At 50.7% G+C, this 14,978-nt stretch overlaps 1 protein-coding gene across 1 annotated transcript in view; it reads right to left on the bottom strand.

The window, feature by feature from the left end:
- Window positions 1-745: 745 nt before the first annotated feature.
- Window positions 746-14,978, bottom strand: part of exosc7 (exosome component 7) — a 29,165-nt gene continuing 14,932 nt past the window's right edge. Inside the window, exons 3-8 of the mRNA XM_055653172.1 lie at window positions 13,111-13,205; window positions 11,186-11,351; window positions 5,004-5,074; window positions 4,037-4,160; window positions 2,271-2,426; window positions 746-896 (exon numbers count right to left, since the gene is read on the bottom strand). Coding sequence (XP_055509147.1) covers window positions 792-896; window positions 2,271-2,426; window positions 4,037-4,160; window positions 5,004-5,074; window positions 11,186-11,351; window positions 13,111-13,205 — 717 coding nt within the window. The 3' untranslated portion in view covers window positions 746-791. The remainder of the gene's footprint in view (window positions 897-2,270; window positions 2,427-4,036; window positions 4,161-5,003; window positions 5,075-11,185; window positions 11,352-13,110; window positions 13,206-14,978) is intronic.

Raw genomic sequence — 14,978 nt, forward strand, 5'->3', positions numbered from 1 at the left:
GTCCCGCTGAGTTACTCCGGCATTTTGTGTCTATCTTCGATTGAAACCAGCATCTGCAGTTCCTTCCTACACATGTGATCTGAACCCTGCCCTTCACACAGCTGCAGGCAACATCTGGTCTGGGTGAAGGCAGATGTTTTCAGTTTGGGGAGTGAGCAAGGATTGCCCCACCGGCAGGGCCCACCAGGTGTCGAGGGGGGGTCACTGACAACAAACTGACCCCGTTCATCAATGGACCTGATCTTTGCCACACAAAGGCCATTTAGTCTCCAGAATCGACACAACTGTCTCACTTAATTTAGTTTAATGATACAGCACGGAAACAGGCCCTTCGGCCCACCGAATCCATGCTGACCAGCGATCACCCCGTACACTAGTTTAGTTCAGTGATATAGCATGGAAACAGGCCCTTCGGCCCACTGAGTCCGTGCTGACAAGCGATCCCTGCACACCAGCACTATCCTACACACACTAGGGACAATGTCATTTTACAGAAACCAATTAACCTACAAACCTGTACGTCTTTGGAGTGTGGGAGGAAACCGGAGCAGCCGGAGAAAACCCACGCAGGTCACGGGGAGAACGTGCAAACTCCGTACAGACAGCACCCGTAGTCGGGATGGAACCCGGGTCTCTGGCGCTGAGAGGCAGCAGCTCTACCCACTGCGCCACCGTGACGCCCACATTTTGCAGGATTTATACACTTCACAAGTTAAATACTATAAATGTCCACAAACCACAAAAGTATAGAAACCAATTTTATTTAAAAAATAAATTTACATTTGCAAAAGTTAACCAAGAAATCCCACTTTGTGTCGTTTAGATCCTAAACTTTCTTCTTTCGCCAGCGTGGTCCGCAACGATTCGTGCAAGGCTTTCCCAACTCGCTTCCCTGTCTGACACACACACACACACACACAAAGAGAAACACCGTCAACGCCATCCACAAACATCAACCTGCAGTGCGGCAGGCTAGGTCCACCTCCCCCCCCAGGTCCACCGCCCCCCCCCCACCCACGTGACAGTCTAGGGCCACCCCCCCCCCCCCCCACCCACGTGACAGTCTAGGGCCAACCCCCCCCCCCCCATGTGACAGTCCCCCCCCATGTGACAGTCTAGGTCCAACCCCACCCCCCCCACCCACTAGGGACAGTCTAGGGCCAACCCCAACCCCAACCCCCCCCCCCATGTGACAGTCTAGGTCCCCCCCAACCCCCCCCCCACGTGACAGTCTAGGGCCAACCCCAACCCCCCCACCCCATGACAGTCTAGGTCCACCACCCCCCCACCCACACCCACGTGACAGTCTAGGACCACCCCAACCCCCCCCCCCACCGCATCAAACCTTTCACTTTCACCAGGGATTAAATATCGGCAGAAATCGCAGAGGGAATCAGGTTGTAAATGTGAATTAGAAACATTCTCCCATCTATAAACACGTCACACTCATGTGGGGCAGGGATGTACCTGCCAGCACAGACTCCCCCCACCACTCCCCCCCTCTCCCAACCCCCTCACCCCACCCCCACCCCTCCCCCCTCTCTCTCCCCACTCCCCCCCGCTGACTGAATCAGTCTGAGGAAGGGTCCCAACGTCATCCACCCAAGTCTAGTTTAGTTTAGAGACACAGAGCGGTAACAGGCCCTTCGGCCCATGAGGGGGGAGAGGGTGGGAGTTGGGGACGGGGGGGGGTGGGGGGGGGGGGTGAGGGGGGTGGGCGAGGGGGGTGAGTGGGGGTGGGGGGGGCGAGGGGGGGGGGGGAGGGGTAGGGAGCAGAGTGGGGGGGAGGGGGAGGGGGGCGAGGGGGTGAGTGGGCGAGGGGTCCGTCACTATATCTGACCTCTGTTGTAAGTGGGTTGTTAAAACGAGGGTTAGTGAGTTGTCAGTGAAACAGGAGAGAAGATTACTGATAGACACAAGATGCTGGAGAAACTCAGCAGGACGGGCAGCATCTCCGGGGAGAAGGAATGGGCGACGTTTTGGGTCGAGACCCTTCTTCAGATGAGGGACATGTGGGGAAAGTGTGCTCGCTGTTGACATCGACTTACTGGTCTAGACTGCATGCTCGCACCTTGTGCAAACAGGTCAGGGTCCCGCTCAGTGTGTGACGGACACTGTAGCCATTCAGGGGGCATTGTGGGGGTTCTAGGAGTGATCAGTGATCAGTGATCAGTTTCTGGACCATCGGTGTTGACCGTTTAGTCGTGTGATAGTGGGGCCACAACACTAAGGGGGAGGTGTCTCAGTGTCTCGGCTCCGACAGTTCTCACCTCCATCATCTCGAACACGCTGGCCGGGTCCAGGCTGCCCACTCCCACCTTGCGCAGACAGGTGAGGGTCCCGCGGTGAGTGACCGACACCAGGACGCTGGCCATGCTGCACCGCTCCTCCTGCGCTGTGGCGTCTACCACGTGCCGGTGACCCACCTGTGGACAGGACCAGCACTGACCAGTCACACACACCCCATCTAATCCTCATCCCACACCTCTAACGTCCACCCCTCACCCTCCTGTGTCCACAACGAGGCCGTGACTGACCTGTGGACGGCACCAACAACAGCATCGACACGAGCAGCATCTACTCTCATGATTCTGTACACCCCCCTCACCCACATCACCCTCGCCCTGTACAGGGGCGATAAGGGGGAAGTCTTTTAGGACCGAGATGAGAAAAACATTTTTCATACAGAGAGTGGTGAATCTCTGGAACTCTCTGCCACAGAAGGTAGTTGAGGCCAGTTCATTGGCTATATTTAATAGGGACTTAGATGTGGCCCTTGTGGCTAAAGGGATCAGGGGGTATGGAGAGAAGGCAGGTACAGGATACTGAGTTGGATGATCAGCCATGATCATATTGAATGGCGGTGCAGGTTCAAAGGGCCGAATGGCCTACTCCTGCACCTATTTTCTATGTTTCCGATGGCGGTTGGACATTGCCAACATCGACTGAGACACGACCAGCATCTACCCCATCTATTCCTCTCATGTACACATCTATAAGATGTTTAAGAAGGAACTGTAGATGCTGGAAAATCGAAGGTAGACAAAAGTGCTGGAGAAACTCAGCGGGTGCAGCAGCATCTATGGAGCGAAGGAAATAGGGCAACGTTTCTTCAGTCTGAAGAAGGATTTCGGCCCGAAACGTTGCCTATTTCCTTCGCTCCATAAATGCTGCTGCACCCGCTGAGTTTCTCCAGCGTTCTTGTGTACCCACGTCTATAAGATCACCCCACACCCTCCTCCACTACAGAATCCAGCACGTGGTTGTGAGGGACCTGTGGACGGCACCAACGAAGAGCGGTCGGATACGACCAGCATCTACCCCGACCCCATCTATTACTCATCATGTACACTGTGTAAAGATTCACCCCCCACCCTCCAGCACCCACCGCATGGTGGTCAGGGACCTGTGGATGGCACCAACAACAGCAGAGACACGAGCCACCACAGCCACTGCACAACACACTGGATGTGAACACACCTCCACTTTACCCCGGAACCATAATTGAAACACCAAATGCTGCAGAAACTCAGGGGGACAGGCAGCATCTCTGGAGAGAAGGAATGGGTGATGTTTCAGTTCTCTAGTTTCCCTCTTCCCTGACTCTTCAGTCTGAAGAAGGGTCTCGACCCGAACTTCTCTCCAGAGATAGTCACAGAGTGATACAGTGTGGATCAGGTCCTTAGGCATAACTTGCCTACACCGGCCAACATGTCCCAGCTACACTAGTCCCACCTGCCTGCGTTTGGTCCATATCCTTCCAAATCCTTCCTATCCATGTACCTGTCTAACTGCTTCATAAACACTGGGATAGTCCCAGCCTCAACTACCTCCTCTGGCAGCTTGTTCCATACACCCACCACCCTCTGTGTGAAAAAGTTACCCCTAGATTCCTACCTTTTCCCCTTCACCTTGAACCTATGGTCCTCGACTCCCCAACTCTGGGTAAGAGACTCTGTGCATCTACCCGATCTATTCCTCTCATTATTTTGTACACCTCTAAAAGATCTCCCCTCATCCTTAGGAGATATCTCACCTTGCTCAGCGTGATGATGCAGGGCACATTGTCCACATTGAGGCGGATGCAGTCGTACGGGTCATCGGACAGCTCGATCTCCTTGGAGCCTTCATCGTCCTCCAGAACACTCACCTTAGGGATTCTAGAGAGAAACAGTGAGAGTGCTAGAGGCCAGAGTAGTCCCTGTTTAGGCTCAATCAACTTGATCTCTCTTGTTCCCAGCTTTAACCCAAATTCACATGTTCCTGTGCTCGTGTGTTCCCACGGTCGCGAGTTCCCGTGTTAAGTTTGAAGACGCAAGTGTTTTATTATCAAATGCCCGGAAACAGAGCAATGAAATTCCTTCAGTGGTGTCGCCCCATCCATAGCATCCATTGGTCAACAAGCAGGAGCACAAGCGGTCAAGGGGAGCTGCAGCTGACCCCACGGTGACCCTGCCCATGACCCCATGGTGACCCTGCCCGTGACCCCACGGAGACTCTGCCCGTGACCCCATGGTGACCCTGCCCGTGACCCCATGGTGACCCTGCCCGTGACCCCATGGTGACCCTGCCTGTGACCCCACGGTAACCCTGCCCGTGACCCCATGGTGACCCTGCCCATGACCCCGCGGTGACTCTGCCCGTGACCCCACGCTGGCCCTGCCCGTGACCCCACGCTGACCCTGCCCGTGACCCCACGCTGACCCTGCCCGTGACCCCACGGAGACTCTGCCCGTGACCCCACGCTGACCCTGCCCGTGACCCCACGGTGACCCTGCCCGTGACCCCACGATGACCCTGCCCGTGACCCCACGATGACCCTGCCCGTGTCCCCACGGAGACTCTGCCCGTGACCCCACGCTGACCCTGCCCGTGACCCCACGGAGACTCTGCCCGTGACCCCACGCTGACCCTGCCCGTGACCCCATGCTGACCCTGCCCGTGACCCCACGGAGACTCTGCCCGTGACCCCACGCTGACCCTGCCCGTGACCCCACCCTCACCTGGTGTTGTGAAGCGCTGCTTTAACTGCAATGGAAACGGCATCAAAAAGATTCCCTCCACACTCCAGCAGCTGCAAGACAGACAGGTTCATTCGTTTGTTAGTTAGTTCATCAATCATTATACAGTAATATTGCAGTCGCAAACTCAAGGCGACTGTGGACGGCTCGATTGTAATCATGTATTGTTTTTCCACTGACTGGTTAGCACGCAACAAAAGCTTTTCACTGTACCTCGGCACACGTGACAATAAACTAAAGTGTTTGACTACCACGCAGTTCATAAGGTCATTAAAGATAGGGGCAGAATTAGGCCATTCGGCCCATCAAGTCTACGCCATTCAATCATAACAGATCTATCTCTCCCTCTCAAGCCCATTCTCCTGCCTTCTCCCCATAACCTCTGGCACCCGTACTGATCAAGAATCTATTTATCTCTGCCTTAAATACATCCACTGAGTTGGCCTCCACAGCCTTCTGTGGCAATGAATTCCACAGATTCACCACCCTCTGACTAAAGATATTTATCCTAATCTCCTTGCTAAAAGAATGTCCTTTAATTCTGAGGCTGTGACCTCTGGTCCTAGACTCTCCCACTAGTGGAAACATCCTCTCCACATCCACTCTATCCAGGCCTTTCACTATTCTGTACATTTCAATGAGGTTCCCCCTCATCCTTCTAAATTCCAGCGAGTACAGGCCCAGTGCTGTCAAACGCTCATCATACATTAACCCACTCGTTCCTGGGATCGTTCTTGTAAACCCCCTCTGGCCCCTCTCCAGAGCCGGCACATCGTTCCTTCTTCAGATATGGGGCAAAGAACTGCTCACAATATTCCAAATGCAGCCTGACCAGCGCCTTATAGAGCCTCAGCATTACATCCCTGTTTTTGTGTATAAGTCCTCTTGAAATAAATGCGAGCATTGCGTTTGCTTTCTTTATTTCCGATTTGATTTGCAGATTAACTTCTTGGGAATCCTACACCAGCACTCCCAAGTCCCTTTGCACCTGCGACTTCTGGATTCTCTCCCCATTTAGAAAATAGTCCACGCCTTTATTCCTAGAAACATAGATAATAGGTGCAGCAGGAGGCCATTCGGCCCATTGAGCCAGCACTGCCATTCTTTGTGATCATCCACAATCAGTACCCCGTGCCTGCCTTCTCCCCATACCCCTTGATTCCGCTAGCCCCTAGAGCTCTATCTAACTCGCTATTAAATTCATCCAGTGAATTGGACTCCACTGCCCTCTGTGGCAGAGAATTCCACCAATTCACAACTCTCTGGGTGAAAATGTTTTTTTCTCATCTCAGTTTTAAATGGCCTCCCCATTATTCTTAGACTGTGGCCCCTGGATCTGGACTTCCCCAACATTGAGAACATTTTTCATTTTTCCTGCATTTAGCGAGCAGTTCTTTTATAATTTTATATGTTTCTATAAGATCCCCTCTCATTGTTCTAAATTCCAGTGAATACAAGCCCAGTCATTCCAATCTTTCCTCATATGACAGTCCCGCCATCCCGGGTATTAACCTTGTGAACCTGCGCTGCACTCCCTCAATAGGATGTCCTTCCTCAAATTAGAAGACCAAAACTGCACACAATACTCCAGGTGTGCTCACCAGAGCCCTATACAACTGCAGAAGAACCTCTTTACTCCTATACTCAAATCCTCTCGTTATGAAGGCCGACATGCCATTAACTTTTTTCACTGCCTGCTGTACCTGCACGCCAACTTTCAGTGATTTGTGTACAAGGACCCCCAGGTCTCTTGCAGTTTCCTTTTTCCTAATCAGACACCACTGAGATAATATTCTGCCTCCTTGTTCTTGCCGCCAAAGTGGATAACCTCACATTTATCTATATTATACTGCATCTGCCATGCATCTGCCCACTCACTCAACCTGTCTAAGTCACCCTGCAACCTCCTAGCATCCTCTTCACAGTTCACACTGCCACCCAGCTTTGTGTCATCTGCAAATTTGCTAGTGTTACTTTTAATTCCATTATCTAAATCATCAATATATATTGTAAATAGTTGCGGTCCCAGCACCGAGCCTTCCGGCACTCCACTAGTCACTGCCCGCCATTCTGACAGGGACCCTTAATTCCTACTCTTTGTTTCGTGTCTGCCAACCAATTTTCCATCCATGTCAACACCCTACCCCCAATACCATGTGCTCTAATTTTTCCCACTAATCTTCTGTGTGGGACCTTATCAAAGGCTTTCTGAAAGTCCAGGTACACTACATCCACTGGCTCTCCCTTGTACATTTTCCTTGTTACATCCTCAAAAACTCCAGAAGATTAGTCAGGCAGGATTTCCCTTTCATAAATCCATGCTGACTCGGACCGATCCTTTTACTGATATCCAAATGTGTCGTTATTACTTCTTTACACTTTTCATTTCACTGCACATCTCGTATGTGACGAATAAACTTGACTTGACTTTAATAATCGACTCCAGCATCTTCCCCACCACCGATGTCAGGCTAACTGGTCTATAATTCCCTGTTTTCTCTCTCCCGCCTTTCTTAAAAAGTGGGATAACATTAGCTACCCTCCAATCCACAGGGGCTGATCCTGAGTCTATAGAACATTGGAAAATGATCACGTCCCTTAATTCTGAGCAGTGCCCTGTGGTCCTAGACCCTCCCATTGGTGGAGAAGTCCTCTCCAGATCCACCCGATCCTGCGTGTGTTTAATGTCCTCGGGCCGCTCCCCAACACTGGACTGTTGAGAACATTGAGCGTTCCCGCTGTACTTGTGTCCAATGAACAAACTCTGGACTCCAGAGCAGAGACACTTCCCTGCTTTATGTGTTTTCAATGGGCCCCTCTCCAACACCAGACTGCTGAGCAGAGTCAGGCTCCCCGCTCGCTGCTCCTGCAGGGCCAGACAAACCCATCGCTCGGCCACAACTACTTTCCCAGCTCACCTGCTGGTTTGCACAAGAAGGTTCCAGCCTGAAACATCAACGCCATGTTTCTAAGTGAATCCGAAATCAAAAACACTAAAGGACACAACTGTAGCAAGCTGGAATTGACAGCATTAATGAATGCTCTTAACACCCAATGCATTTCGTTGTCTAATGCATTTCGTTGTCTCTGTACTGTACACTGACAATGACAATTAAAATTGAATCTGAATCTGAATCTGAATCTGAACCCTGTCAAACCTCTGATGACTTTCCCCTTGCAGCATGTTGGGACTGTCTGATACAACACTTACGTGACTGATGCTGCCGCCGAACAGAGCGGCCAGTTTCAGACAGAATGATCCAGGCAGCGGGAAGAGTGAAGGGGTGTTGAAGGGAACCGTGGGCAGGGGAGTTGCAGGACAGTGGAGTGGTCGTGCAGCTCGTGGGACGTGTATGAATTTACCACCAGCAATCACGCAGTCTAATTAACTCCATGCACCTTACACTTCTGTCATCTCATCCTACACCTGTACATGGTCACGGTACAGCAGAAGTACACTAGACTGTGTAAATATCACCAGGGGCATAGATAGGGTGACTGTATTGTCTGATCCCCAGAGTAGGGTGATCAAGACCAAGGCGACATGGGGTTAAGGTGAGGGGTGAGGAGGAAGATTTAATAGGAAGCTGAGGGCAACTTTTCCACACAGAGGGTGGTGGGTGTATGGAATGGGCAGCCAGAGGTAGTTGAGGCAGGGACTACCACATTGAAAAGTTACTTGGACAAGTACAGGGAGAGGAAAGGTTTAGAGAGACATGAATAAAAAGCAAAGAAATGTGACTAGTGTAGATGGAGCATCCAGATCAGCATGGACATTGGACAAAGGGGCTTTGAGAAACACACAGACACACAGAAACATACACACACCCACACACACACAGGAACACAGTCACAGAGACACAGAAACATACACACACATACGTACACACACACACACAGAAACATACACACACACAGAAACGTACAGACACACACACAGAAACGTACACACTCACACACAGAAACGTACACACTCACACACAGACACACAAAACGTACACACTGAAACGTACACGCACACACACACACACACACAGAAACGTACACACACTCACAGACACACAAAACGTACACACTGAAACGTACACACACTCACACACACACAAAACGTACACACTGAAACGTACACACACTCACACACACAGACACACAAAACGTACACACTGAAACGTACACACACACACACACACACAAACGCACACAGAAACGTACACACACACACAGAGAAACGTACATACACACACACACACACACACACACACGCATACACAGAAACGCACACACACACACGCACACACACACACACAGAGAAACATACAGACACACACACACACACAGAAACACAGTCCCAGAGACACAGAAACATACACACACACACAGAAACAGGCGAGTCCAGGCTCAGTGGTATGTGGTGAATGTGATGTGACCTTACATTGAGACCAACACTGGCACTTGTTCCACCAGCACCATGACACCAGGTGGGTTCACTATTTAACTGCTAGAGGAACTCTGCAGGTCAGGCATGGACAGGAACGGTTTAGTAAAGTGGGCCAAACCATGCAAGTGGAGAGACAAGGAACTGCAGATGCTGGTTTACAAAACAAGACACAAAGTGCTGGAGTAACCCCTGCACTATGTGTCTCACCATGTAAGTGGAAGTAGCTAAGTTGGGACATGGTGGACAGCATGGTTGTTGGGCTGAAGGGCCTGTTGTCATGCTGTGTGAGCCAGAACCAACTGTGGGGGCAGAGAGACAGTCAGTGTCCAGACCCTTCTACAGACTGAGAATCAGGGGAGAGCAAAACGAGGGATACGGAACAGTCAGGTGTGAAAACAAGAGATCAAAGGGGACGATGTTCAAGGTAGAACTGACCACTGTTAGCTGGGGGGAGGTGACAACGAGGCTACACTGTAAACTGTAATCAGGACAGTCAGACTGGCTGGGGAACTGGCATGGGGGCGGGGTGGAGAACTAGGATGGGGGCGGGGTGGAGAACTGGGATGGGGGCGGGCATCTACATGGTAAATGGTAGGGAATTGAAGAATGCAGGTGAACAGAGGGATCTGGGAATAACTGTGCACAGTTCCCTGAAAGTGGAATCTCATGTAGATAGGGTGGTAAAGAAAGCTTTTGGTGTGCTGGCCTTTATAAATCAGAGCATTGAGTATAGAAGTTGGGATGTAATGTTAAAATTGTACAAGGCATTGGTGAGGCCAATTCTGGAGTATGGTGTACAATTTTGGTCGCCTAATTATAGGAAGGATGTCAACAAAATAGAGAGAGTACAGAGGAGATTTACTAGAATGTTGCCTGGGTTTCAGCAACTAAGTTACAGAGAAAGGTTGAACAGGTTAGGGCTTTATTCTTTGGAGCGCAGAAGGTTAAGGGGGGACTTGATAGAGGTTTTTAAAATGATGAGAGGGATAGACAGAGTTGACGTGGAAAAGCTTTTCCCACTGAGAGTAGGGAAGATTCAAACAAGGGGGCATGACATGAGAATTAAGGGACTGAAGTTTAGGGGTAACATGAGGGGGAACTTCTTTACTCAGAGAGTGGTGGCTGTGTGGAATGAGCTTCCAGTGAAGGTGGTGGAGGCAGGTTCGTTTTTATCATTTAAAAATAAATTGGATGGTTATATGGATGGGAAGGGAATGGAGGGTTATGGTCTGAGCGCAGGTATATGGGACTAGGGGAGATTATGTGTTCGGCACGGACTAGAAGGGTCGAGATGGCCTGTTTCCGTGCTGTAATTGTTATATGGTTATATGGGCTGGGGAACTGGGATGGGGGCGGGGTGGAGAGAGAGGGAAAGCAAGGGTTACTTGAAGTTAGAGAAGTCAATATTCATACTGCTGGGTTTTAAGCTGCCCAAGGGATATGGGCCAAACGTGGGCAGGTGTGGGCAAGATGGGCCGAATGGCCTGTTTCCGTGCTGTATCATTCTGTGTAAACGATGCAGGTGACATCCATTGTAGAAATGGCCCACTGCAGGGGGATGTGCTCTGTGAGCCAGAGGGCCAGTGTGACTCAACACTGCAGGGGGCTGTGCTCTCTGGGCCAGAGGGCCAGTGTGACTCAACACTGCAGGGGGCTGTGCTCTCTGGGCCAGAGGGCCAGTGTGTCTCTACACTGCAGGGGGCTGTGCTCTGTGGACCAGACCTACCAGCACGTCCACGTACAGGACCCAGCAGTGGTCGCGAGGAGTGATACACAGGGCTGCCAGCTCCAGGCTGCTGCTGTTGTCAAACATTCGGTATAGGGTGTTGGTGATTTCAGTTCCAAGGTCGTCTCCTCCCCGCCCTTCAAACTGCGGCGTTGCATTGGCAGAGCTGCAAGGAAACATCATTATAAACATCAACACTGCATGCCGAGCGCAACATTCTTAAACAATGGCATTTTAACTAAAAAAAAATGGAGGAAGTTTTGGCTGAACTTTAGTTTTCATTTTAATCTCAGTGAGACTGGAATTAGAAAGTGTCCCACTAGCCCCACCTGGTGCTTCATGCGGGAATTACAACTCCTGCACATCTAATGCAATGCAGGCACAAGGAACTGTAGATGATGGTTCACCAAAAAATACACAAAGTGCTGGAGTAACTCAGCGGGACAGGCAGCATCTCTGGAGTGAAGGAATGGGTGATGTTTCGGGTTGAGACTGGTTAGGGATTAGGGAAACGAGAGATATTGACGGTGATGTGGAGAGATAGAGAACAATGGAGAGGTTTGCAAGGGTCCCCGTCACAATTTATTCCGAACAGCTCCGTCACAGAGGACTCTGTGATTTACGGACAGTTCCCAGGGACGCATTCAGAGACTGACATCAAGTGCTGCTGGAAGGTCATCAACTCAGTGAAAGACGCTCTTTGGTCTGCCCGAGCGTTGTTGACCACCCAGTGGAGCGAGATGTCCGCCAGGGAGTGTTGCCAACTGGCCCGCTGCAGACTGCGGGAGTACGTGCTGAGGGACGCACTGAAGCTTGGGGCAGCCAACGCCAAGGCTCTGTGGGGGAGGACCACCGTCTAGGTTCCTTCCACTGCTGGATATGGGTGGGGGCAGGGTGTGGTGGAGACGGCCCCCAAAATAAGGCAAGGGATTCCACGCCAGTGGGCCACATGAGTGGCAAGGGTGGGGATAATTTTGTATAAACAGTATTGAATGTTTGTACAGCCTCCAAGAATGTCGGATGAATTTGTTGCACGGTTCATGTGTTGTGTGTATTTATTACTTGAATAAAGTCTATTTTGAGATGTAAAAAGGCGGTTCCCCCAGGGCGAGGCTACCCCATTGCATGTCGGCTGTGATGACGCCTGTGATGTTCCCAAATGCGGGATACTCAACTGCAATTTCTGTGGTAGTGCCGGACTGCGCTTGCACTCTCAGCTGATTTTCAAACTAAAAACAGAATTAAATGCTTTTATAGAATCAAAAACCAAAAAGAAAGATATGCAAAAAAGTAACGAGGCCATTGTAAGCTGTTTGTAGGGTGAAAACGAGACGCTGGTGTGACTTGGGTGAGGAAGTGATGGAGAGAGAGGGAATGCCGGGGCTACCTGAAGTGAGAGAAATCCATTTTCATACCACTGGGCTGCAAGCTGCCCAAGCGAAATATGAGATGCTGTTCCTCCAATTTGCGTTTAGACTCACTCTGACAATGGAGGTGACCGAGGACAGAAAGGTCCGTGTAGGATTGGGAAGGAGAATTAAAGTGTTGAGCGACTGGGCGATCAGGGAGGTTCAGGCGGTCTGAGCAAAGGGTTAGGAACTGCAGGTGATGGTTGACCAAAAAATACACAAAATGCTGGAGTAACTCAGCGGGTCAGGCATCATCTGTGGAGAACATGGATAGGTGACGTTTCACAGAGTGCTGGAGTAACTCAGCGGGTCAGGCAGCATCTGTGGAGAACATGGATAGGTGACGTTTCACAGAGTGCTGGAGTAACTCAGCGGGTCAGGCAGCATCTGTGGAGAACATGGATAGGTGACGTTTCACAGAATGCTGGAGTAACTCAGCGGGTCAGGCAGCATCTATGGAGAACATAGATAGAAGTCTCTATGACCATGACAGCAGCACTGCTATGTGCATCTTACCAGTCTACGAAGAACTCCAAGAATCCTTCGTTGGGCCTCTCCAGTTTGGGCATGCCCATTTCTGCCTTAACGCCGACGAGGATGTCTGTGTGACCCTGCAGGAGATGCAGACACGCAATGCGTTACTTACACCAACACATTTAACCAGACAAACACATGACTGAACCCATGCAACCAGTTGTTTTAAATCCACCCCATCCTTGTCAACGTTACTGATGGCCTCACTGGATATCTGTACTAATACAGTGCAGGTACTCACCACAGGAGAGTTATTGATGGGGTTGTGGATATCTTTTTTAAAATTTTCAAAATAAACTTTATTCAAGTAATAAATATATAGAATGCGTGAACCGTGCGAAAAATTCATCCGACATTTTCGGAGGCTATACAAATTGTTCAATACAGTTTATACATTTTTCCAATTCCACGAAACTGTCCCCCACCCGTGCCACTCATGTGGCCCCCTGGCGTGGGATACCTTCCCTCATTTTGAGGGGCATCTCCACCTTACCGTGCCCCCCATGTCCAGCAGCGGAAGGACCCTAGACTGTGGCCCTCGCCTGTGGCCCTCCCCCACCGAGCCTTGGCGTTGTGGATATCTTTCTTTTTTTTTTTTAATTTCAAAATAGACTTTATTCAATTGATGAATATATACAATTCCTGAACCATTCAAACAAACAAAATTCATCCGACATTTTCAGAGACTATACAAATTTTTCCAGTACAATTTTTTTACATTTGTCAAATTTCACCAAACAGTCCCCCACCCGTGCCACTCTGTGGCCCCTGTTCAAGTAATAAATATATACAATGTGCACACAGTGCGAAAATTCCATCCGACATCCCCGTCGGCCACAGAGGCCGCCCAACACCGTTCACAAGTCTTCCACATTCCACAAAAATGTCCCCCACCCGTGCCACTCATGTGGCCCCCTGGCGTGGGATACCTTCCCATAATTTAATTTGAGGGGCGTCTCCACCATACCGTGCCCCCCTTGTCCATCATCGGAAGGACCCTAGACTGTGGCCCTCCCCCGCCGAGCCTTGGCGTTGGCTGCACCAAGCTTCAGCGAGTCCCTTAGCACGTGCTCCTGCAGTCTGCAGTGGGCCAGTCGGCAACATTCCCTGACGGACATTTCGCTCTGCTGGGTGGTGAGCAACGCTCGGGCAGACCAAAGAGCGTCTTTCACCGAGTTGATGACCCTCCAGCTGTATTATTGCAGTGCAGCTACTCATCATCGGAGGCAGGGGGAGACTTGAGTTTGAGGCAGTGGTACAGTCGACAGTCAGAACCTTTAGCCCAGGGTGGACAAATCAAAGTCTAGAGAGCTTGGCTTTATGGTGAGAGAAGCAAAGTTTAAAGGTTTGTTTTTTACCCAGAGGGTGGTGGGTGCCGTGAACGCGCTGCCAGGGGGGGTGGTGGAGGCAGGTACGAGTGGTGTTTAAGAGGCTTTTACATACACACATGGAAGTGCATGGAATGGAGGGCTGTGGATCAGGTTGGGGCAGATGAGATCAGTTTAACATGGCGTGATGTTCCAGCACAGGCATTGGGCTGAAGGGACTGGCACGGTTCACCAGAGGAGCCGGGAATGAACCCGTGTCCTGGCCAATAGTTGCTCCTCAATCGTCAGCGAGGAGTAAGACGGATATTTTGCGGGTGAAAGTTCTGCGTGGAATTCTGCCTTCGGATGGTGGGGAGGAGCACTAAATATGCCTCACATGTGGTAGTCTCTTTACAATGTTCCGGTCAAACCTGAACAAGTAAACACTGTGGTTCAGTAACTTGAGCGTCCAGGAGTGGAAAATAATGCAGAAAGTTGTGACCACTGCCCAGTCCATCATCGGCTCTGACCTCCCCATCATCG

This window comes from Leucoraja erinacea, chromosome 2, assembly GCF_028641065.1.
Source record: "Leucoraja erinacea ecotype New England chromosome 2, Leri_hhj_1, whole genome shotgun sequence".
Taxonomy (NCBI): Eukaryota; Metazoa; Chordata; class Chondrichthyes; order Rajiformes; family Rajidae; genus Leucoraja; species Leucoraja erinaceus.